This window comes from Mastigoproctus giganteus, chromosome 10 (genome assembly GCF_048544385.1).
Source record: "Mastigoproctus giganteus isolate SK-2022 chromosome 10, ASM4854438v1, whole genome shotgun sequence".
NCBI classification, from domain to species: domain Eukaryota; kingdom Metazoa; phylum Arthropoda; class Arachnida; order Uropygi; family Thelyphonidae; genus Mastigoproctus; species Mastigoproctus giganteus.
The window spans coordinates 221439141-221465336 of NC_143584.1; the positions used below are offsets into that span (position 1 = coordinate 221439141).

The following is a 26196-nucleotide window of genomic DNA, read 5'->3' on the forward strand; positions in this document are numbered from 1 at the left end:
TCAGGGGAGGTACCCATGGACTGGAGATGTGCAAATGTAACCCCAATTCACAAAGGAGGATCAAAGGCTGACACAAGTAATTATAGACCTGTTAGTTTAACTTCGGTTCCAGGAAAATTAATGGAGGCACTGGTTAAAGAAGCACTGCAGGATCATCTGGACAAGAATTCATTATAGCTCAAACACAGCATGGGTTTGTTAAGGGCAGGTCTTGTCTGACCAATTTGATTGGATACTATGATGTAGTCACAAAAGAACTGGATGCAGGGAATAACTTTGATATTATATATTTGGATCTTAGAAAGGCTTTTGATACTGTTGCGCATGGAAGACTGCTGCACAAATTGGAGAAGTGTGGCATTCGAGGCAAATTGCTGCTATGGATAAAGGGATGGTTGAGTGGCAGAAGACAGAGAGTGGTAATCAATGGACACTGCTCAACGTGGACTAATGTTATTAGTGGAGTTCCTCAGGGTTCAGTGTTGGGTCCATTGTTGTTTTCTGTATTGATAAATGATATTGATGATGGTGTATCAGGCTTAATGTCCAAGTTTGCAGACGATACAAAGGTTGGCAGGGTTGTTAAGGACACTACTGATACTATGCTGCTACAACAGGATCTGGAAAGGTTGAGCAGATGGGCTGAGAGGTGGCAAATGAAGTTTAACATTGACAAATGTAAAGTACTACATATGGGAAACAGTAACCCCAGATCAACGTATCAACTCTGTGGTACTACGCTGACAGTGGTAGAGAATGAAAAGGACCTGGGGGTAATTGTGCAGGCAGATATGAAGTTCTCTGAGCAGTGCAGACGAGCTGCAAGAGTAGCTCATGGTGTCTTGTCAATGATATACAGGAATTTTTCTAGCAGGGACAGGGATGTGATTATTCCCTTGTATAAGGCATTGGTCAGGCCACACGTTGAGTACTGTATACAGGTCTGGAGGCCTCATTTCAAGAAGGATGTAGAGCTGCTGGAACGAGTACAGAGAAGGGCAACAAGATTAGTGAATGGAACAAAGGGTTGCTCTTACGAAGAAAGGCTTAAGTTTTGCAAATTACAGAGCCTGGAGACTAGGCATCGCCGAGGTGATCTGATAGAGGTGTACAAGGCTTTGAATGGCTTGAGCATGCTCAATGCCGATGGAATTCTTCCTCTTGCTCAGAATAATCACCTGAGAGGGCATAAATTCAAATTGAGGAAGGACGGATGTCGAATAGATGTGCGGAAATTCGCCTTTAGCCAGCGGGCAGTTGGTTTGTGGAATAGACTTCCATCGCTTGTTGTTGAAGTTGATAGCCTAAACAAATTTAAGGCTCAGCTGGACAGGTATTTCGAACGAATTGAGGGGTGAAATGGGAGTAGTGGTTGTTTTTTTTTTTTTTTTTTTTTTTGGCTGATGCTGAATAAGCTTGCTTTCTTGCATCATATGCCTCTACTAATGCTAATGCTAATGCTAATACTTTGCATTTGTCAAGGTTAAACTTCAGTTGCCACTTCTTAGCCCATCTGTCCAAATTATCTAGATCCTGTTGAAGTAGCACACTGCCATTACTGTCATTAACAACCCTGCCAACCTTTGTATCATCTGCAAACTTCGACACTAAGCCTGATATACCTTCATCAATATCATTGATAAATATACAAAACAACAGTGGACCTAACACCGAACCCTGTGGGACTCCACTAATAACATTAGTCCACGAAGAGCAGCACCCATTGATTACCACCCTCTGTCTTCTCCCTCTCAACCACCCCTTTATCCATAGCAGCAATTTGCCTCCAATGTCACACTGCTCCAATTTGTGTAGCAGTCTTCCATGTGCAACAGTATCAAAAGCCTTTCTAAGATCCAAGTATATAATATCAAAGCTATTCCCTGCATCCAATTCTTTTGTGACTGCATCATAATATCCAAGCAAATTGGTCAGGCAAGACTTCCCCTTAACAAAACCATGCTGTGTCCGAGCTATAACTGAAGTCTTGTCTAAATGATCCTGCAGTGCTTCTTTAACCAGTGCCACCATTAATTTTCCTGGAACAGAAGTTAAGCTCACAGGTCTATAATTACTTGTGTCAGCCTTTGATCCTCCTTTGTGAATTGGGGTCACATTTGCACATTTCCAGTCTATGGGTACCTCCCCTGAGTCCAAGGAAACTCTCATAATTATGGCTAAGGGTTTGCTTACTTCCTTTGCTGCCTCCTTTAATATAACTGGATAGATCCCATCCAACCCGGGTGCCTTTCTTGTGTTTATCTTCAACAATTTCTCCTCCACTTTACTCCCAGTTATTTCAAGATTCTGTAGCTTACTGCTAGAGTTGAATACACCTCTGGCATTCCCCTCGCTGAATAACTCCTCATGTGTGAATGTCGATGCAAAATATTCATTTAGTTTGTTAGCTACCTGAGCAGGATCATCAACACTTGACCCATCAATATCAAGTGGACCAATCTGATTCATCCCCTTCCTTCTAGAGTTTACATAAGTAAAGAACTCTTTGCTGTTTTTCTTTGCATCCCTTGCCAAGGATTTCTCGTAATCTGCCTTCGCCTGCCTAACCTCCTTTGTAACTTGGTTGCATATCAACTTGTATCTATCATAGGCTTCTGTGTCATTTGTTAATTTGTAAGTATCCCATGCATTTTTCTTCTCTGCCATATGCCTCATTAGTTCATCTGACATCCATTTTGGCCTAAACCTTGAACAATATTTCTTAGTTGGTATGTAAATCCTAGTAGCTTCCAAGATAAGTTCTTTGAATGCTTCCCATTTTGAATTTGCTGTTGGTAACATCATCAGTTGGTCCCACTGTATAGAATTTAAATACTGTCTCAGTCCATCGTAGTCGCCTTTACGGAAGCAATAACCCTTCCCTTTACCCCTAACGGTAGTTACCTCTTTGAGTAAATCCCACTTCAGCACACTGTGATCACTGCCACCTAGTGGTTCATTTATCTGCAGATTCTTAATGCATGAAGAATCACTGCTGATAATCAAATCAAGAGTATTACTCCCTCTAGTTGCCTCCCGAACATGCTGATGTAGAAAACAATCATCCAATAAATCCACAAAAGCCCTGCTAGTGTGTGAGTGACCAGCCCCCAAATTCCAGTCAATATCTGGGAAATTAAAATCTCCCATTATAAGACTGTCTGATTTACTGGCCCACTCTATTTCCCTGTACAGTTTCTTATTATACTCATCAGAGTCATTAGGCCTATAGCACACTCCTACTCTCAATTTTGATCTCCCAATGCTTATGTAACACCAAACTGACTCAACACTGCACTGTCCAGCGATGTCGACTGGCTTGAATTCCTTGGTTTTTATGTGTTTCTTAACTAATAGCATAACCCCTCCCCCCTTCCTATCTTGTCTATCCTTTCTGTAGACGTTGTACTCCCCAAATGGCAGTTCTGCATCCCTTATATCTGTGTGACACCACGTCTCTGATATCCCAACAATATCTGCCTTTGATGTTTTGAGCAATACCTCAAATTCATCAAATTTATTTACTAAACTCCTAGCATTGGTGTACACGCAAGTATACCTGCACCTGTTTCTATTCTTAGCTACCCTAACATAACCCATGTGTTTACTTGTACCGCAATGGCTCCCAGCAGTCTCTGAAATATCATGCATCTTGTTTTTCAGGCTTCTGCTCATTCTAATAGAAGCAGTGCAAGAATCTCTTTCACCTCTGCCAGTGGCTACTGGCAATCTATTCGTCTTTGTATCCCCCCAAGCTAGCAGTTTTCCGACCCACCTAACACTGCCTCGATAGCATCAGCAAATATTCTTGCACCCTTTCTATTTAAGTGTATCCCATCCCTGTAGAAGCAATCTCTCCTGTTAACAAGTACAGTCCAGGCTGAAAAAAGTCTACCCCTTGAGCCTTGCACAATCTTTCCAGGGCCGAATTGATCGACAAGGCTCTGATCATATACTCCCTCCTATCGTGTCTGGGCAGAATTGCAGACACTTTCAAATTCAACCCTAATTCTCGGCTTTTGTTCAACAGTGACCTGTACTTGTTAAGTAATTCTGCCGGGCTCCTACTCTTAATATCATTAGTGCCAACGTGTACAACTATATCACCTTTTGTGCCCTTAAAAGATGATATTCGCTCTACAACGTCATCAACCTTTGCCCTGGCAGACATACCCTGGTCCTGTTCCAACATACCCTGGTCCTGTTCCAACTTGAGACAGATTCTAGGCACCCCCTCCCCAGTAGCATCGGTCACCAACCTCATTGAAGCTCAACTGAACTGAATTATTCACTACTTGCATCTAAGTTCCATCGGGCTGATATCTACAACTAAACCCGCAGGCAAGATCAATCAATCAGGCTGTGACATTACCTGATTTAGACTTTGAAACCACAGAACCTGAATATCCTTTACATGGGAAACAAGACATTGGTAGACACCTAAAACCAATAACTGAGTTGAGAAATGACAATTTGGATCATGACATCAATCAATTTGGACTTTGGAAGCATCAAGACTGGGCAATTCCTTTCAAGGGAAATCCTCAACTCGACTCACCAAGACAGAGACCATTGGCCTCTTGATGATCTACACTTTTACCCCAGTTCAATCCCTGAACTGGGGTAAAAGTGTAGATCATCAAGAAGCCAATCATCCGCACTCACCTGATGGATTCTTTTCATTTCCATTGTTTCTTTGGAAATGCATCTATTTACAACCCCAAAACTTCTGTCTATCATCCCCCCCCCCAACCAGGCTCGCCTAGTGGTGTATATGGGCAAGTGGGGTACCACCAGGGACCCACAGCCAAGTAGCCAGAACAGGGGCTCACAACTGGTGAGTATGGGCTTGGCAAACCCAGGGTCCTGAGCTGGATATCATCATTCTTCTCTTTCTTGGTGATTCCTCTCTCTCTCTCTAAACTACATAAACCGCACATACACACACACACTTCTGGCATTTTGTTGCAAAACATTTTTGACCTTTTCTTTGTTACAGCTATAACTGAATGGCATGGCTAAACAGTTGAATATTACTGGATAGAATTATGAGTTACTGAAGTGCAAGTCTGAAAGAACATTTATGAAAATAAGCAAAAAACAATGGTAACAAAACAGTGATATTGTCATTGTAATGAGGTGAAACAAACAATAATTTTAAATTCAAGACAAAAAGATAATAAACAGAAATGCTTTGTATCTGATTTTATAAAATAACTCATTTCTGCTATGAAAACAGAAAGTGTCCCAAAATTGCTGTATGTGGTATCTGAAAAGGAATCATGCTTAAAAAATTATCCTAATAATGTTAAACAACTTGCAGTTTTTGCCAGAGATTAAAAACAACTTTCAGAGTTTCTTGTGACTTTGGCAACAAACTGGGGGAAAATCTAAAAGCTGATTAAAAGTAAACAAGATTTCTTTGTAATAGTGTTAAATCTCACTGGCAGTGTGATCTAGTACTGCAACAAAGCTTTCTGAATAAACTACGACAAAGATATCTGAATAGGCTTGTTTTCTAAATGAGACCAAATCTCCCAGTGGTTATATTAACAGGCTATCTGACAATAATATTGAGTTGTAGCACCCCCCCATATACTGTTTTGAAATCCTACAAGCACTGAAAGGAACCCATTCTGAGAAGAAATTATCAGTGATTTTTGCATGAGTAAAGAACAACCATCAAATATGTTTGCTAATCTTGCAAAACTCACTGACAGTAGCTTTATTACTACTAATTTTTCAAGTAGAATTCAACAGAACTTCAGTATGAAGTGCAACAAAGAAACAGATGATTATAAGAGTTTTGTGGTTTTAAGTCACATCACTGGGATAGGGATAATTCACCTACCTGTGCTGGAGCAGTGAACCACTGTGAAACATGCATTTGCCATTGAAACATTATAAAAATAATGATAGCATCATGGCCACTCAATGCTTATTTCACTATTAACTATAATAATCCAGTACATTCCACTCATGCACCCTTAAGAAAGACATGGATTAAGAACTTTGGGGAAAGTGGTTCTGCACCAAAAAAAGAAAATGTAAGTATACTGCTATCGAGATTATCCTTGAACAGAGTCTACAACATTCTGCATGTCACTACGCAATATTGTTAAACGTATCAGACAGAAGTTTATGATGCACTCTGCATACAATTTAAATATTCAACCATATAAATACAGAGAATGCACAGATTGCAAGACTATTTGCATTCACTGCTCAAATTTTTGCCATCAACTCCTGGCTCTTCTTCAACAACAATGAAGATTTATTTACAAGAATTAAGAGGAGTTTATGAGTGATGAAGCACATTTTCATCTTTCCAGATTTGCTAATACACAATTTTAGTATTGGTCAGACAAACATTTCCATTTACCGCAACCAAAAACCTTTGCACAATGTCAAGGTTACAGTATTATGTGTGCAACACTCTTTTGGCATTAGACTTTACATCCTCAAGAGTAACGATGAAATTACAACAATTATTACATCTGCTTACTATGTCATCAGCAAAATCAAGACATTTTTGGTGCAGGAATTAATATCCAAATTGCTCAAGGTAATGATGATGTATAGTTTCAGATGGAGCAACTTCTCATTTCAGCATTAGCATAGGCATATGATGCAAGAAAGCAAGCTTACACAGATCCAAAAAAAAAAAAAAAAACACTCCCATTTCACCCCTCCATTCGTTCCAAATACCTATCCAGCTCAGCCTTAAATTTATTTAGGCTATCAACTTGCACAGCTAAATATGGAAGTCTATTCCACCAATCAACTACCCACTAGCTAAAGGCAAACTTCCGCACATCTACCCTACAACTGACTTTCCTCAATTTGAATTTATGCCGCCTCAGATGATTATTCTGAGCAAGGGGAAGGATCCCATCAGCATTAAGCATGCTCAAACCATTCAAGGCTTTATACACCTCAATCAGATCACCTCGCAGGTGCAGATTCTCCAGACATTGTAATCTGCAAAACTTAAGCCTTTCTTCATAAGAGCAACCCTTTGTTCCATTCATTAATCTTGTTGCCTTTCTCTGTACTTGTTCCAACAGCTCTACATCCTTCTTAAAATGAGGCTTCCAGACCTGTATACAGTACTCAAGGTGTGGCCTGACCATTGCCTTATACAAGGGGATAATCAGCTCCTTATCCCTGCTAGAAAAATTCCTGTATATCATTGACAAGACACCATGAGCTACTCTTGCAGACCATCTGCACTGCTAGAAAACTTCATATCTGTCTGCACAATTACCTCCAGGTCCTTTTCACTCTATACCACAGTCAGTGTAGTACCACAGAGGTGATAAGTTACTCTGGAGTTACTGCTTCCCATATGTAGTACTTTACATTTGTCAATGTTAAACTTCATTTGCCATTTCTCGGCACATCTGCTCAACTTTTCTAGATCCTGTTTTTCATTAGATCCTGTTGCAGCAGCGTACTGTCATTAGTGTCCTTAACAACCCTGCCTACCTTCATATCGTCTGCAAACTTGGCCATTAAGCCTGATATACCACCATCAATATCATTTATAAATACAGAAAACAACAATGGACCTAACACTGAACCCTGGGGGACTCCACTAATAATATTAGTCCACAAAGAGTAGTGTCCATTAATTACCAATCTCTGTCTACTCCCACTCAACCATCCCTTTATCCATAGCAGCAACTTGCCTCCAATGCCCCACTGCTCCAATTTGTACAGCAGTCTTCCATGTGCAACAGTATCAAAAGCCTTTCTAAGATCCAAATATATGATATAAAAGTTATTCCCTGCATCCAGTTCCTTTGTGACCACATCATAGTATCCAATCAAATTGGACAGACAAAGACTTCCCCTTAAAAAAAACCATGCTGTGTCCAAGCTAAAACTGGAGTCTTGTCTAGATGATCCTGCAGTGCTTCTTTAACCAGTGCCTCCATTAATTTCCCTGGAACAGAAGTTAAACTAACAGGTCTATAATTATTTGTGTTGCCCTTTGATCCTCTTTTGTGAATTGGGATCACATTTGCACATCTCCAGTCTATGGGTACCTCCCCTGAGTCCAAGGAAGCTCTCATAATTATGGCAAAGAGTTTGCTTTCTTCCTTTGCTGCCTTCTTTAATATAACTGGATAGATCCCATCCACACTGGGTGCCTTTTTTATGTTCATCTTCAACAATTTCTCCTCCACTTTCCTCTCAGTTATTACAAAATCATTTAGCCCACTGCCAGCAGCTCACATCTGGTGAGTATGGGCTTGGCACTCCCAGGGTCCTGAGCTCAATATCATCATTCTTCTCCTTCTTGGCGATTCCCTTCTACTTCTGTCTCTCTCTCTCTCTCTTCTCAGAGTAACTCAAAAAATTTTTTTGGCTGGTGCAGCATACGCCACAGCCTTCCTTGAAGCATATGGCTAATAATAATAATAATTCACCTCTGGCATTCCTCTCCCTGAATAACTCCTCATGTATGAATGTACATGCAAAATACTCATTTAGTTTGTTAGCCACCTGAGCAGGATCATCAACAGTTGAATTATCGATATTGAGTGGACCAATCTGATTCATCCCCTTCCTTCTAGAGTTTACATAAGTAAAGAACTCTTTGCTGTTTTTCTTTGCATCCTTTGCCAAAGATTTCTCATAATCCGCCTTTGCCTGCCTAATCTCCTTTGTGACTTGGTTACAGACTAGCTTATATCTATCATAGGCTTCCATGTCACCCATTAATTTATACGTATCCCGTGCATTTTTCTTCTTTGCCACATGTCTCATTAGTTCACCTGACATCCATTTAGGCCTAATCCTTGAACACTATTTCTTAGTTGGTATGTAAAGCCTAGTAGCTTCCAAGATTAATTCTTTGAATGCCTCCCATTTTGAATTTGCTGTTGTTAACATCCTCAGTTGGTTGCACCGTATAGAATTTAAATACTGTCTCCGACCACCATAGTCACCTTTACAAAAGCAAAAACCCTTCCCTTTACCCCTGATGGTAGTTACCTCTTTGAGTAAATCCCACTTCAGCACACTGTGATCACTGCCACCTAGTTGTTCCTTTATCTGCCGATTCTTAATGCATGAAGAATCACTACTGATAATCAAATCAAGAGTATTACTCCCTCTAGTTGCCTCCCGAACATCAGCATGTTCAGGGGGCCTTGCTAGTGTGTGAGTGACCAGCCCCCAAATTCCAGTCAATATCCGGGTAATTAAAACCTCCCATTATAAGACTCTCTGATTTACTGGCCCACTCTATTTCCCTGTACAGTTTTTTATTATACTCATCAGAGTCATTAGGCCTATAGCACACTCCTACTCTCAATTTTGATCTCCCAATGCTTATGTCACACCAAACTGACTCAACACTGCACTGTCCAGCGATGTCGACTGGCTTCACTTCCTTCAATTTTGTGTGTTTCTTAACTAATAGCATAACCCCTCCTCCCTTCCTACCCTTTCTGTACACATTATACTCCCCAAATTCCAGTTCTGCATTCCTTATATCTGTGTGACACCACGTCTCTGACAATATCTGGCTTTGTTGTTTTGACCAACACCTCAAATTCATCAAATTTATTTACCAAACTCCTAGCATTGGTGTATACGCAAGTATACATGCACCTGTTCCTATTCTTAGCTACCCTAACACAACCCATGTGTTTACTTGTACCGCAATGACTCCCAGCAGTCTCTGAAATACCCTGCATCTTGTTTTCCAGGGTGCTGCTCATTCCAATAGAAGCAGTGCAAGAATCACTTTTATCTCTGACAGCGGCTACTGTTAATCTATTAGTCTGTGTATCCCCCCCCAAAAAGCTAGCAGTTTTCCGACCCACCTAACACTGTCTCAATAGCATCAGCAAATATTCTTGCACTCTTCCTATTTAAGTGTATCCCATTGCTGTAGAAGCAGTCTTTCCTGTTAACAAGCAGAGATCAGGCTGAAAAAAATTCTACCCCCTGAGCCTTGCATATTCTTTCCAGGGTGGAATTAATCGACAAGACTCTCAACATATACTTCCTCCTATCGTGTCTGGGCAGAATTTCAGACACTTTCAAATTCAACCCTAATTTACGGCTTTTTTTCAACACAATATCCAACAATATTTTGCCACAATATCAATGAAAGGTATAAGGTGGTTGTTTCTCAAACATAGCACATACAGGAATGCAGACTTCTTTAGCAAGAAAGATTACCAGATTTGATGGTATGCATCTTTATTTTAAAGCAAGGTATACCCACCCTACTACAGAGATTAAATTCACAATTCAAAAAATAATCAGAATCCTAGTAGAATTCTGTACTGTCATGAGCAGTATGCAATGAAGACTGGAGAAGAGTCTGCATCACGTGTATTACAATTTATGGTGCAGTGTTAAAAAAATGAAGTACTTTTTTTCTGTATTTTTATTTTTTTCCAGTTGATATGATTATGCTTTCTTAAATAAACATTTCAATGATTTCAAAGACTAGGTTTCTCCCAGCATTAGAAGCTAAACTTCCTGCATTTTTAAATGAGTGAATCCCCCCTTCCCACCTTCAATGTCAAAGCTATGCAGTTTAACGCTTTTTTTGGTTTTGTAAATCGCCCTGGTTTCCATTACGGTAATTTTTGTAACTATACCTTTTAGTTATTAAAGAATATCACTATTTAATTTATGTCTTTAAATGAGACATTTTCTTTGTGAGTGATATCCACTCACAAAGAAAATACTTTTGTGTGTTGTTTATTGCTTGTTACAATACTTTACACAACACGATAGATATTACAATAAATAAGCTTGGGCCTGTTAAATAAACTTGGACCTGTTCACAAATAAATAAACTTGGACCTGTTCACGTGCACAAAGAGTGCACGTGAACAGGTGCATAACAAAGAGTACAAATTTGCCTTTCTCAAACCTGGTGACACTGTATTGTAAGAGGAGTCTCTAATCTGGCATCTAGTTCTCACAGACAATTCCACCCCTTCCCACGCTCCATTTACTCCCCACTTAATCTTATCATTGAAAAGCTCATTCCACAGTTTCTTATGTTTCTATCTTTATTTCAGATTAATGCAACATGGCCAAACTTCTTAATGTAAAAGGTTGAGCTGATTATTCACGCAACTATGTGCTTTTTCAACTCTCAGCAGGTTAAGTAAAAGTGGGTGGTTATTTGCAAGGTAATCTTGCATTTTGATCACACAAGCCATTTCAACTCCTAATAACCAACCAATCACAAGCCATAAAACTCCTAATAACCAACCAATCTTTTTAAAGCAGTTTTCAAAACTTCCTTGTATGCATTAGTGAGAAACATGGCTTATAGCAATATTTCTGGTAAGTTACAATATTATTATATTAATTAATACTATATTATTAGTATTGTGGATAATCACACTGTATTGTAGACTGTAATTTTCAGGAAATACGTATGAAGAAAGGTTGTTCCAGAAAATGACAGTTGAATGAATAAACGAGGACATAGGTGGGCAGAGAGGGCATATGCCCCCCTTAACCAAAAATTTGAAATTAAAGAAACAGAATGCAGGAGGCATTCTGAAAAAAAAAACTCAAAAGCCTGGTCGCCATGCCCCTTACGATGTTACCTTGATACGACACTGAACGAGGAAGATGAAAAGTTGGTTCTGTGAGTTTGAAGCTGGACAGTAAATAGATGTTGGCTGGTGGCAGCACGTGTCCAGACTGTTTTGAAAGAGAGAGCGGGAATTATAGAAGCCAATTCAGAAGAACAGTACCCATGGAAGTATCTGTAGAAAAAGCATGCAGCAGAAACAGTACATCTATGACACAGAGTGGAGAGACTCTGTTTGAGATGAGTCATTAACTTAACTGCCTTCTTCTGAATGGAATCTAGAAACCAGAGAGGTTTTGGGGGCACCGCCCCAGATGTGAGAACAATATTCCATGGAAGGGTGGATTTGCGATTTTTACAGAGTGAACAGCTGTTTGGAAGAAAAGTAACGATGAGAGCAAAAGAGAAAACTAAGTTTTTTAGATGCAGAGGAAGCAATATTTACAATGTGCTTGTGCCAAGAGAGATTAGAAGTCAGGGTAATCCCAAAAAGAGATATATCATCTTGCCGAGAAATCGGAGTGTCACCAAAGATAAGCACAGGAGCAAAAGAATTCTTTTTGATTATTATGGGCATCATGGAAAGATCGAGTCTTCCTTATATTTTGAGGTTATAGCTCTAAAACAAAATTTTCAGGCCAACCGCTGGATAGTCCACAGGACTGAACTTATTCGTAACTCTATAGGGGGCATCCAGATCAGCTAGTACAGTGGATTCCGGTATTTGGGCCACCGGTTAATCCGGGCAGCCATTTATTTGGGGCAAATCTTAAAAACAGAAACCAATCGAGAAAATAGCCAGGGTTTACTTTGCTTAATTGGGACAGCATGCCGTTTAATCAGGGCAGGAGACCGCAGCACTGGAGATTATCCTACGATTGTCTCCGACGGTCCACGTGGTTTGGTCGACATTCTAGAGGTCACAACCAAAAAAACAATAAAAACAATTAGCAGTCACCTGTTTATTGGGCTTTTCTGTTAGTGAAATCTATCATAAACGAACAGTAAACTCGATCTTACTGAATTTGCGATAATACCGACAGCTGGAATTCTGTGAGTTATTATGGTGAAACGTGTTTACACTTCCATGAAATCTTCAATCATATAAAAAAATTAATTTTCGGATCTTCTCTTCATTCCTATTTTTAAAGCTTTGTAACTCGTTACTCTGTTTTCGCTTGCACATATTGTGTTACTTGCAATTTGTGTGTGCCGTGTTCTTTGTTATTGATTACTTATCTTTTTACTGTTTTAAATTTTAACCCCCACCCACAAATGTCAGTGAACAGAAATGTCAACTAGTTTGTATGTACATACTACAGTACGTATTAATTATTCCGATTATCACGTATATTCTTCCGATTTTCAAGTATCATTTAATTTTTTTATTTGGTAAGGTAATAAAGAGTAAATTTGTGCTTAATATATCTTTGCTTTTATAGCATGTGGATAATATTCCTCCTATTTTCGGTAATTAGAATTGCTATTTAATAGAATTAAAATTCAATTCAATTCACAAACGTGATCATAATGACCGGTGCTTACTGCACATCGTATAGTGAACGGTACTTTACTATGGTGACTCCATCGTAACGTGATTTGATCGTACAGTGAACCAATTGTAAAGGAGGGGGGATACATTTTATTTTTAACTATTTACGTGAAACTTCGGATAATTGGGGCAGCCGCTTAATCGGGCCAAAATGCACTAGTCCCGATGTGTCCCAAATAACCGGAATGGACTGTATATACACTTGCTGCCTCTACTCTACCAAATAGTGACTGGAAGGAGTGTGTGTATGGGGAAGGGGCATTGTCAAGGCCACAATATGTCAAACTGAGTATATTCTTGCTGTGTGTACACTATATCCATAAATTTCATATAACAGGTCCCCCAACCTCTTACTACTGAATATATCATGAATAGTCAAACTAATAGAACAAACATCCGCAAAAAGATCTAACCCTCTCAAGCACCTCCTCATTCATTTCACAAAAATATGTGGTCTCGGTTCCAATCTCAATGATATCCATTTCCACTTACAGTCTACCAAGCTGCACTCTTTCTGACAGAATCCCAATTATTGATTTGATCCAACCACTGCTCACTTCAGCTGTCCTAATTATTCACTGTATGATTCCTTTTGATTCAAAGGTAGTACTTGTGCACATGTCTGCTCTGATGTTTCTTGTCAGAGACTTAGTAATTTGGAATCTCCTCTTTTCAATCTTCCCTGACTTAAAATCTCTCTATCCCATTCTGCCAAAAATTCATCTGTTCCTTCTATCGTTCTCCCAATGCCACTAATCACTTCAAGCTCTTTGAACCTTGACTTTCTCCAGTTCAACTTTCCTAACAATGAGGTAACTTGGTTCCTTGGTGACTTTAATGTTCACAACTCCAGATGGATCCATTTTCTAGTCACACGGACCCTGCTGGCCAAGATGCTGAGGCTTTTGCAATTACTAATCACTTTGCATGGCATGTTCATTTACCTACCAGAACACCAGACAATTCTAACCTAACCACACTTGATCATTTTCTCACAAACCCTTCAAAGTATGTGGTAGAAGTTAGTGGTCCTCTAGGCACCCCAGATCACAACTTGGTGATGGGCTCTTCTCCAACAGAGCCTTTCTTTCATGGCCATTCTCAACATTGTATTGTTTTGGCACTACCAGAATGCAAAATGGGATGACCTCCAAGATTTCTATTCTTCTCTTCCTTGTTGGATTACTGTTTCAAATCTTCTGATGTCAGTGTTTGCTTAGATTGTCAGTGAAATTATTCTTGCAGGGATGAAATTCTTTATTCCACACTCCACCTTAAAATCTTCTCCTTTATCTAAACTTTAGTTTTCCAATAAATTTGCTAAGGCTGTTCAATATAAGAATGTTGCATATCACACTTGGCTCATATTCAAAACTCCAGGTTCGTTTTCTGCCTACACTAAAGCTCACAATTGTAAAGCAATTATTAATCAATCCATCCAACCTAGATTTTGAACAGGCTAAGAGTAGAAAACTTGCTTCTTGCCCTAATGGTAGTCGAGCATTCTGGTCTCTTGCCAAAGCTACCAGACAACTTTCGACCATCTTTACTTCAACCTCTATTAAAACTCAACTGTTCTAATGCACTTCAGCTAAAGATAAAGCCAACCTGCTAGCATCCAACTTTTCTTCTAAATTATTATTGATGATCTTAGTAATCCACCACCACCTACCATTACCAATACACTCCATTCAATGCATCCTGGGTCTTCTGTCAAAAGGATGTAAAGAAGGATTTTGAATAGTCTTGATGCCTAGAAAGCCCCAGGGCCTGATATTTTTCCACTTGTTGTCAAAACCTGTGCTCTTATTCTTGTTCTGTCACCTTTTTACATTTTCTTATTACACTTGTTTTTTTCCTTCTGCTTGGACATTGTTTCATATCCAGTCAGTTCCTAAAAAGGAAGACAAATGCTTCCATCCAATTACCGTCCCTTTGCACTTACTTCAACTCTTTCTAAAGTAAAGGAGAAATCCATTAATCGCCAAGTGCTAAACTATCTAGAACCCTTCAATCTGATCAATGATTGCCAATATGGATTATGTTAGTGTTGATCCACTGGTGATATACTGGCTTATGTTACCCATCTATGAATAAATTCAATGGAAAAATTTGGTGAAACTCAAGCAGTTGCTCTTGACATTTCAAAGGCTTTTGATCATGTTTGGCATAAAGGTCTTCTAAATAAGCTTCCATCTTATGGTTTGCCAACTGTTTTTTGTAATTGGACATCCAGTTTTCTCTCTGACTTCTCACTGCGGGTGTTGGTAGATGGCTCTCTATCTTCTAACTTCTTCCCTAATGCTAGTATTCCCCAAAGCTTAGTTTTTCTCTCACTCTTTTCCTCTTGTTAAAGACCTTCCATTGACTGGAAATGCTATCCACAGTTTTGCTGATGATAGCACATTGCATTCCACCTTCCAGTTTGAGAAACCTTGCCCTGCACAAACAGCTTCAAATTCTCGAATATCCACTATTAATTCCTTAAATCTTCAGGTAATTCTCCAATGGGACAAAGATGACTCAGTTAATTTCATTCCTGTCTTATATCTCACAAAAAGGATTCTTCTGTTATTATGCTTATCTCTGATGACACTCAGATTTCTAGACAAGATCACATAACTCTGTTAGGGATTACCCTGGCTCTCTTGGCATAAGCACATTACAAATATTGCTTCCTTTATATCTAAAAAAACTAGGTTTTCTCTTTTGCTCTTGGTGTTACTTTTCTTCTAAGCATCTACTCACTCTGTACAATTCTCAAATCTACCATATATCGTGGAATAATGTTATCACATGTAGGGTGGTGACCCCATAACCTCTCTCACACTTCTAGACTGCAATCAGAGGAGGGAAGTTAGTTAATTAATGACCATATCTTACAAAGTCTCTGTCTCATAGACATTCTGTTTCTGCTACAAGCCTTTTCTACAGATATTTCCATGGGCACTGTTCTTTTGAAGTGGCTTCTATAATTCCCATCTCTCTTGGTGTGGACTAATCTGAACGTGCTGCAACCAGTCAACATCCCTTTATTGTCCTACTTCGAATGCACAGAACCAACTTTTCTTCTTCCTCATTTATTCGTTCAACTTTTGTTTTCTGGAATAAGCTTTCTTCACACGTATTTCCTGAAAATTACAATCTACAGAAATTCAAACAAGTATCTTCTTTCTTCTGCTCAATCTTCAACCCACGCACAGTATTAAGTACTATAGGTTGGAATACTTTTCATGTTTGGTTTTTCATAACAGAAGTCATGATATGACATACTGCAATGTTAGCATTAGTAGAGGCATTTGATGCAAGAAAGCAAGCTTATGCAGCATCAGACAAAAAAAAAAAAAAAAAACCACTTCACCCATCCGTTCGTTCGAAATACCTGTCCAGCTGAGCCTTAAATTTATTTAGGCTATCAACTTCCATGACAAGGGATGGAAGTCTGTTCCACCAACTAACTACCCGCTGGCTAAAGACAAATTTCCCCACGTCTATCCTACATCTGCCTTTCCTCAATTTGAATTTATGCCCTCTCAGGTGATTATTCTGAGCAAGAGGCAGAATCCCATCAGCATTGAGCATGCTCAAACCATTCAAAGCTTTATACACCTCTATCAGATCACCTCGCTGGTGCCTAGTCTCCAGACACTGTAATTTGCAAAACTTAAACCTTTCTTCATAAGAGCACCCCTTTGTTCCATTCACTAATCTTGTTGCCCTTCTCTGTACTTGTTCCAGCAGCTCCACATCCTTCTTGAAATGAGGCCTCCAGACCTGTATACAGTACTCTAGGTGTGGCCTAACTATTGCCTTATACAAGGGAATAATCACCTCCTTATCCCTGCTAGAAAAATTCCTGTATATCATTGACAAGACACCATGAGCTACTCTTGTAGCCCGTCTGCACTACTCAGAGAACTTCATATCTGCCTGCACAATTACCCCCAGGTCCTTTTCATTCTCTACCACTGTCAGTGTAGTACCACAGAGTTGATACGTTGCTCTGGGGTTGCTGTTTCCCATATGTAGTACTTTACATTTGTCAATGTTAAACTTCATTTGCCACCTCTCAGCCCATCTGCTAAACCTTTTCAGATCCTTTGCAGCAGCATAGTGTCAGTAGTGTCCTTGACAACCCTGCCAACCTTTGTATCGTCTGCAAACTTGGACATTAAGCTTGATATACCATCATCAATATCATTTATAAATACAGAAACCAATAATGAACCCAACACTGAACCCTGAAGGACTCCACTAATAACATTAGTCCACGATGAGCAGTGTCCATTGATTACCACTCTCCGTCTTCTCCCCTTCAACCACCCCTTTATCCATAGCAGCAATGGATAAAGGGGTGGTTGAGGGGGAGAAGAAGGAGAGTTGTAATCAATGGACACTGCTCATCGTGGACTAATGTTATTAGTGGAGTCCCTCAGGGTTTAGTATTGGGTCCATTATTGTTTTCTGTATTTATAAATGATATTGATGATGGTATATCAAGCTTAATGTCCAAGTTTGCAGATGATACAAAGGTTGGCAGGGCTGTCAAGGACACTACTGACACTATGCTGCTGCAACAGGATCTGAAAAGGTTTAGCAGATGGGCTGAGAGGTGGAAAATGAAGCTTAACATTGACAAATATAAAGTACTACATATGGGAAACAGCAACCCCAGAGCAACGTATCAACTCCTCTTAAAAGAAGAAAGTTATAGTGGTGGTATCTACTGATAATATTCTGAACTTGCACCCCTAAAAATGCAAGATTACCACTATAGTTATATTTTCAACCTGTCTCTGCTGTCAAAACCAAATTATGTGCATCGACAAATTCTATGGACTTTGTTTTACTGAATTGTTCTATTCTGTGCTATTGTCATTTTGTATAATGCATGTACATATAAACCTCCACAAATTTCTAATTCAAATATCATGTAGGAGGCAAAAAGTATCAACAAAACATCCCATCAATTTGAAACTGAGTTATAATCTCATTATGAGCCTAGCAACATAATTTACTTTAAAAAAATATATGCAGCTTACTATTAGTGTTAATTCAATATGAAATGTTGTTGTTGTGCTAAAATGGGCAACTATAAATATGGTTTTTAAACTATGGATCCTAAGGGACTGTCAACGTACTAATTCACTAGTCAATTCTTAATTCTGGTTGATGCTGTATGAGCTTACTTCCTCGCATCGTTCTGCCACTACTAATACTAGGCTTTGATATTGCTGTGATAAAAGCTTTTTTTTTTTCTTTTTTTTTTTTAACTGCATAAGATTAGGATGTTCAATCGGTTGTTGGGAGCGAAATTCACTGTTTGAATTACCGTAATATGCGATCTAGTAAGAAAATGGCTACTGACATCTCAATTGCATAGTGAAAGTTTTGTTAACTATATTCAATAAAAAAAATGGATAAGGCCTTTCAATTTGCATTTAAGCTGACTCACCTGTCGCACAAGCACAGCAGCCTGTTGGCTTATGAGCAGTCACAACATAATTGTAAGACATCTTTCTTTATTTCTTTGGATTCTTGTTTTTGTATATTTATTAGGTAGATCAAGATTTTGGGTGAAAAAACATATATTTAATGTTTATTTCACAGCAATCACGCCGGTGAACGCATGGCGACCACTACAAACATACCCGACATGACTGCCACCTAACGATCTTCATTTCAATTAAAACTGGTAAAGCTTGATAAGGTTAAAATTTAAACCAGAACTATACTACGCACAACTGCTTCAGTAATAATAATACTCTAATTGTATTATCTAAAATAAATTTGGAGACACCTTGATTACGTAATTTATATTAGAATCTAGAGATATGAGAAAAAAATTTGAGCAGTTAGAAAGTCACTCCCACAGGAAAAAACATCCCATTAAGTAAAAAAGAGCATGATGAATAAATAAAACATTTTTAAAAATTTAACCTCAGAGGCTCACATCTGGTGAGTATGGGCTTGGCACACCCAGGATCCTGAGCTGGATATCATCATTCTTCTCTTTCTTGGTGATTCCTCTCTCTCTCTATCTGAGGGTAATTCAGAAATTTTTTTTCGACTGGTGCAGCATAAGCCTCAGGCTTTCTTACACCATGTGGCTAATAATACATAAATAAAATAATAATACAAAATTAAATTTGAAAATAACAGGCTGCCTCATTTAGGGTTGTTATTGTAATAGGGTTTTAAGAGTATTAGCAAATAAGGCCATATTGTTCCGCACATGCTGTCTGTAAATTGTGTGTATTTTGTAGTAATTTTTTTGTTGGCTGGACAAAAAACCGAGTCTCTGGGAGAAAAAAACCACGCTACCCTATGCTGAGACCGACTAATAACTAAGCCATGTAGTGAAAAAGGCCCATAAAAATTCCTCATGTCATCGACGTCTCTTCCACCCGGTGTGGGAAGGAAGGTGATGATACCAACCTATGAGGGCCTCATTTAGGGAAGAGGCGTCCAATGAAGAGAGAAATTAGCATTAGCATTAGCATTAGTAGAGGCATATGATGCAAGAAAGCAAGCTTATTCAGCATCAGCCAAAAAAAAAAAAAAAAAACCCTCTCCAATTTCACCCCTCCGTTCGTTCGAAATACCTGTCCAGTTGAGCTTTAAATTTGTTTAGGCTATCAACTTCAACAACAGGTGATGGAAGTCGGTTCCACCAACCAACCACCCGCTGGCCAAAGGCAAATTACCGCACATCTATGCGACATCCGTCCTTCCTCAATTTGAATTTATGCCCTCTGAGGTGATTATTCATTAAATCTACTGTATTACACGGTATTTACTTATCCTGTTCCAGAGAAAATTTATTGAGTTACAAGAAAGATCTTCAGAGAAATCTAGTTGATGTAGTAGTAATAGTGGGGTTTTTAGGAGCATCAGCGACTAAGGCCATATTGCTGCTTGTATATAATCTGTAAATTGCGTGTGATCTGAGTTCGATATTTTGATTGCGGGACGAAAAACCAGAGTTTCGGATAGAAGAAACCATGCTACACTCACCTGAGACTGACTAACTCAGCCACGTTGTGGAAAAGGCCCATAAAAATTCGTCACGTCATCTACGGGGATCGATCTCGGGTCTTTGCCACCCAGCGTGGGAAGGATGGCGATCCTACTAACTGTGCTACCCACGAGGCACAAGAGAAGTATGATCATATATTTATGAGGATTAACACTTAGTCTGTTAGAAGTCAAAAAACGACATAATAATACTTGCAAAGTTGGTGACAGAAAAAAGTTTTATGTCATCCACGTAGATGAACTATAAGATCTTTAAGGAATTAATCAAGGTCATTGAGAGAGTCTAAGAGAGGACCAACAGATGATCGCTGGTAACACCTTGAAGGACAGTTAAATCGAAACAGTCAATAATTCCATATACATTTACTTTTTTTTGTTTTTCATTGTTTTTAATGATAAAATTGTGTGAAACTGTCAAAACTTTTCTGCACATCGGTAGAAGTAACATCGACGTATCATCTTTATTAGTATTAGTATTGGAAAATGATGCAAGAAAGCAAGTTTTTCAAGATCAGCCAAAAAAAAAAAAAAAAAAAAATCTTCCCATTTCGCCATCCATCCTCTCCAATATTTTTATTATTAAATTATCATATTAGGGCTACCCATAACTGATTAAATAAACCCGCATTTGTGTCCTTAAATTGCATGTATTCTCGAGTCGATTTGCCTGTTTTGCAGGACGAAAAAACCTCAGTTTCTGAAAGGAAAAAACCTTGCTATCTACTCCTGAGACCGATTAACTCAGCCACGCAGTGAAAAAAATCCAATTAAAGTTCCTTCCGTCATCGACGGGATTCGAACCCGTGCCTTTTCCACCCACGCAGATCCATCCTCTCTAACAGTTTTTTAGGTCCTTCCTCAAATTTATTCAAGCTATTCACTTCCACAACAGCGGATGGAAGTTTATTCCAGCAATAAACCACCCGCTGGCTAAATGCAAACTTCTGTACATCTCTTCTGCAACCATCCTTCCTCAATTTGAATTTGTTCCCCCTCGTGTATATAATCTGAGCAAGAGGAAGAATTCCATCACATTTTTTGTTTTTAATGAGAAGATTGTGTGAAAATGTTAAAAACTTTTCTGTATATCTGTAGAAATAACATCGACGTATCTGACTGAAGTGTTTAAATCTTTGAATGTACTGAGTTTGATCAATCCATTCAAAGATTTAAACACTTCAATCAGATCACCTCACAAGTACCTAGTCTCTGAATGTTGAAATTTGAAGAATCGAAGCTTTTTTTTTGGTACAGCACCCTTCCTATTCGTCTCATCAATGTTGTTGCTCTTCATATTCTTTCTAGGAGCTCTACATCCTTCCTAAACTTAAATTATAAGAGAAAACCTCATACCTTTACTGTAATTCTCTCAACTCTCAATCGCATATCAATGTTTATTTCATTAACATTTATACGCGATTGAGGTTTGAGAGAATTACAGTCCTACAATAAAGGTATGACGTTTTCTCTTATAATTTAAGATTAATAATAATAGAACATATTGGGCTTTATTGCACTTTCATATTTGATTAGTAAATCCTTCCCAAAATAAGGCTTCCAGACCTTTAGGCAGAACTCAAGATGCAGCCTGACCATTGCCTTAAACCATGGCATAATGCCTAATTTCAGCCTGGACTGTACTTGTTAACAGGAGAGATTGCTTCTACAGGGATGGGATACACTTAAATAGAAAGGGTGCAAGAATATTTGCTGATGCTATCGAGGCAGTATTAGGTGGGTCGGAAAACTGCTAGCTTGAGGGGAGACAAAGACCAATAGATTGACAGTAGCCACTGGCAGAGGTGAAAGAGATTCTTGCACTGCTTCTATTAGAATGAGCAGAAGCCTGAAAAACAAGATGCATGGTATTTCAGAGACTGCTGGGAGCCATTGCGGTACAAGTAAACACATGGGTTGTGTTAGGGTAGCTAAGAATAGAAACAGGTGCAGGTATAGTTGCGTGTACACCAATGCTAGGAGTTTAGTAAATAAATTTGATCAATTTGAGGTATTGCTCAAAACATCAAAGGCAGATATTGTTGGGATATCAGAGACGTGGTGTCACACAGATATAAGGGAGGCATAACTGCAATTTGGGGAGTACAACGTCTACAGAAAGGATAGACAGGATAGGAAGGGGGGAGGGGTTATGCTATTAGTTAAGAAACACATAAAAACCAAGGAAGTGAAGCCAGTCGACATCGCTGGACAGTGCAGTGTTGAGTCAGTTTGGTGTGACATAAGCATTGGGAGATCAAAATTGAGAGTAGGAGTGTGTTATAGGCCTAATGACTCTGATGAGTATAATAAGGAACTGTACAGGGAAATAGAGTGGGCCAGTAAATCAGAGAGTCTTATAATGGGAGATTTTAATTTCCCAGATATTGACTGGAATTTGGGGGCTGGTCACTCACACACTAGCAGGGCTTTTGTGGATTTATTGGATGATTGTTTTCTACATCAGCATGTTCGGGAGGCAACTAGAGGGAGTAATACTCTTGATTTGATTATCAGCAGTGATTCTTCATGCATTAAGAATCTGCAGATAAATGAACCACTAGGTGGCAGTGATCACAGTGTGCTGAAGTGGGATTTACTCAAAGAGGTAACTACCATTAGGGGTAAAGGGAAGGGTTATTGCTTCCGTAAAGGCGACTACGATGGACTGAGACAGTATTTAAATTCTATACAGTGGGACCAACTGATGATGTTACCAACAGCAAATTCAAAATGGGAAGCATTCAAAGAACTTATCTTGGAAGCTACTAGGCTTTACATACCAACTAAGAAATATTGTTCAAGGTTTAGGCCAAAATGGATGTCAGATGAACTAATGAGGCATATGGCAGAGAAGAAAAATGCATGGGATACATATAAATTAACACATGACACAGAAGCCTATGATAGATACAAGTTGATATGCAACCAAGTTACAAAGGAGGTTAGGCAGGCGAAGGCAGATTACGAGAAATCCTTGGCAAGGGATGCAAAGAAAAACAGCAAAGAGTTCTTTACTTATGTAAACTCTAAAAGGAAGGGGATGAATCAGATTGGTCCACTTGATATTGATGGGTCAAGTGTTGATGATCCTGCTCAGGTAGCTAACAAACTAAATGAATATTTTGCATCGACATTCACACATGAGGAGTTATTCAGCAAGGGGAATGCCAGAGGTGTATTCAACTCTAGCAATAAGCTATAGAATCTTGAAATAACTGGGAGTAAAGTGGAGGAGAAACTGTTGAAGATAAACACAAGAAATTAACCCAGGGTGGATGGGATCTATCCAGTTATATTAAAGAAGGCAGCAAAGGAAGTAAGCAAACCCTTAGCCATAATTATGAGAGCTTCCTTGGACTCAGGGGAGGTACCCATAGACTGGAAATGTGCAAATGTGACCCCAATTCACAAAGGAGGATCAAAGGCTGACACTAGTAATTATAGACCTGTGAGCTTAACTTCTGTTCCAGGAAAATTAATGGAGGCACTGGTTAAAGAAGCACTGCAGGATCATTTAGACAAGACTTCAGTTATAGCTCAGACACAGCATGGTTTTGTTAAGGGGAAGTCTTGCCTGACCAACTTGATTGGATACTATTATGCAGTCACAAAAGAACTGGATGCAGGGAATAACTTTGATATTATATACTTGGATCTTAGAAAGGCTTTTGATACTGTTGCACATGGAAGACTGCTACACAAATTGGAGCAGTGTGACATTGGAGGCAAATTGCTGCTATGGATAAAGGGGTGGTTGAGGGGGAGAAGACAGAGAGTGGTAATCAATGGACACTGCTCATCGTGGACTGATGTTATTAGTGGAGTCCCTGAGGGCTCAGTGTTGGGTCCATTATTGTTTTCTGTATTTATAAATGATATTGATGGTGGTATATCAAGCTTAATGTCCAAGTTTGCAGACGATACAAAGGTTGGCAGGGTTGTCAAGGACACTACTGACACTATGCTGCTGCAACAGGATCTGGAAAGGTTGAGCAGATGGGCTGAGAGGTGGCAAATGAAGTTTAACATTGACAAATGTAAAGTACTACACATGGGAAACAGCAACCCCAGAGCAACGTATCAACTCTGTGGTACTACACTGACAGTGGTAGAGAATGAAAGGGGCTTGGGGGTGGTTGTGCAGGCAGATATGAAGTTCTCTGAGCAGTGCAGACGGGCTGCAAGAGTAGCTCATGGAGTATTGTCAATGATATACAGGAATTTTTCCAGCTTCCATTGTATAAGGCAATGGTCAGGCCACACCTAGAGTACTGTATACAGGTCTGGAGGTCTCATTTCAAGAAGGATGTAGAGCTGCTGGAACGAGTACAGAGAAGGGCAACAAGATTAGTGAATGGAACAAAGGGGTGCTCTTACGAAGAAAGGCTTAAGTTTTGCAAATTACAGTGTCTGGAGACTAGGCACCAGCGAGGTGATCTGATAGAGGTGTATAAAGCCTTGAATGGTTTAAGCATGCTCAATGCTGATGGGATTCTTCCTCTAGCTCAGAAAAATCACCTGAGAGGGCATAAATTCAAATTGAGGAAAGACAGATGTAGGATAGATGTGCGGAAATTTGCCTTTAGCCAGCGGGTGGTTGGTTGGTGGAACAGACTTCCGTCCCTTGTGGTGGAGGTTGATAGCCTAAATAAGTTTAAAGCTCAGCTGGACAGGTATTTTGAACGAACAGAGGGGTGAAGTGGAAGTGGGTTTTTTTTTTTTTTTTGGCTGATGCTGCATAAGCTTGCTTTCTTGCATCAAATGCCTCTACTAATGCTAATGCTAATTATTCTGCTATCAAAATTCCTTTATATAATTTAAAAATATCCTTGATATTTCAATTATAGTAGAAGCATACTGCTAGAAGACAGCACGATTGGTGACAAGAGATTTACTCTGCTAGAATCCAAATTTTGTTTCGCGTTGATTCGTTGTTGAGTTTTTAGGCGCATCGGAAACTTAGGCAATATTATGCCATCTAGAATAGGTATATAAATTGTTTACTTTCTATGGTTGAATTTATGTTCTCCGGATGAAAACCTCCAGGTAGTAGTAGTAGTGGTGGTGGTAATAATGGCAAATGATGCAGGAAAGCAAGCTTATTTAGCATCAACCAAAAAAAAAAAAAAACCTACACAGTTCACCCATCAGTACACTACAGGAATTTGTCTACTTCTTTCTTGCATTTATTCAACCCTTCCACTTCCACACAACAGATGGAAGCCTATTCCAGCAATCAACCACCCGCTGGTTGAAGGCAAACTTCAGCACATCTATCCTTCAACTATCCTTCCTCAATTTGAGTTTATGCCGCCTAATGTGTGTGTATAGACTCAGCAAGTGGAAAAATACCATTAATAATAATTAATAGTAATCATCTTATCAATACATTCATCCAGGGGCTCACATTTGTTGAGTATGAGCTTGGCACACCCAGGGTCCTGAGCTGGATATCATCATTCTTCTCTTTCTTGGTGATTTCTCTCTCTCTCTCTCTCTCTCTCTCTCTCTCTCTCTCTCTCTCTCTCTCTCTCTCTCTCTCTCTCTCTCTCTTTCCGAGGGTTACTCAATTTTTTTTTTTTTTTCGCCTGGTGCAGCATAAGCCTCAGGCTGCCTTGCACTATATGGCTAATAATAATAATAATAATAATAATTAAATTTTAAAAACCTCAATAACACAAGTGCCTAGCCTCTAGAAGCTGCAATTTTCAGAACTGAAGCCTTTCTAAGTAAGAGCACCCTTTGGTTCCCTTCACCAGTCTGGATGCTCTTCTCTGTACTCATTCTAGCAAATCAACATCTCTCCTAAAGTGAGGCATCCGACCTGTATACTCTACTGAAGTTCGGGCTTAACCATGGCCTTTATACAAAGGCTAATCATCACCTCCTTATCCCTGCTAGAAAAGTTTGTATATCATGGAAAAAATCATGTGAGCTGTCCTGGCAGCATGTCTGCACTGCTCAGAGAATTTCATGTCCACCTGCACAATTACCCCAAGGTCTATTTCATTCCCGACTAGTT

The 26196-nt window shown here is 39.2% G+C and overlaps 1 protein-coding gene across 1 annotated transcript in view; it reads right to left on the reverse strand.

The window, feature by feature from the left end:
• pic (DNA damage-binding protein pic) overlaps nucleotides 1–18791 on the reverse strand; it is a 172862-nt gene extending 154071 nt beyond the window's left edge. The window contains exon 1 of the mRNA XM_090383568.1: nucleotides 18592–18791. Within this exon, the coding sequence (XP_090239694.1) occupies nucleotides 18592–18652 (61 nt within the window). The 5' untranslated portion in view covers nucleotides 18653–18791. The remainder of the gene's footprint in view (nucleotides 1–18591) is intronic.
• Nucleotides 18792–26196: the final 7405 nt, after the last annotated feature.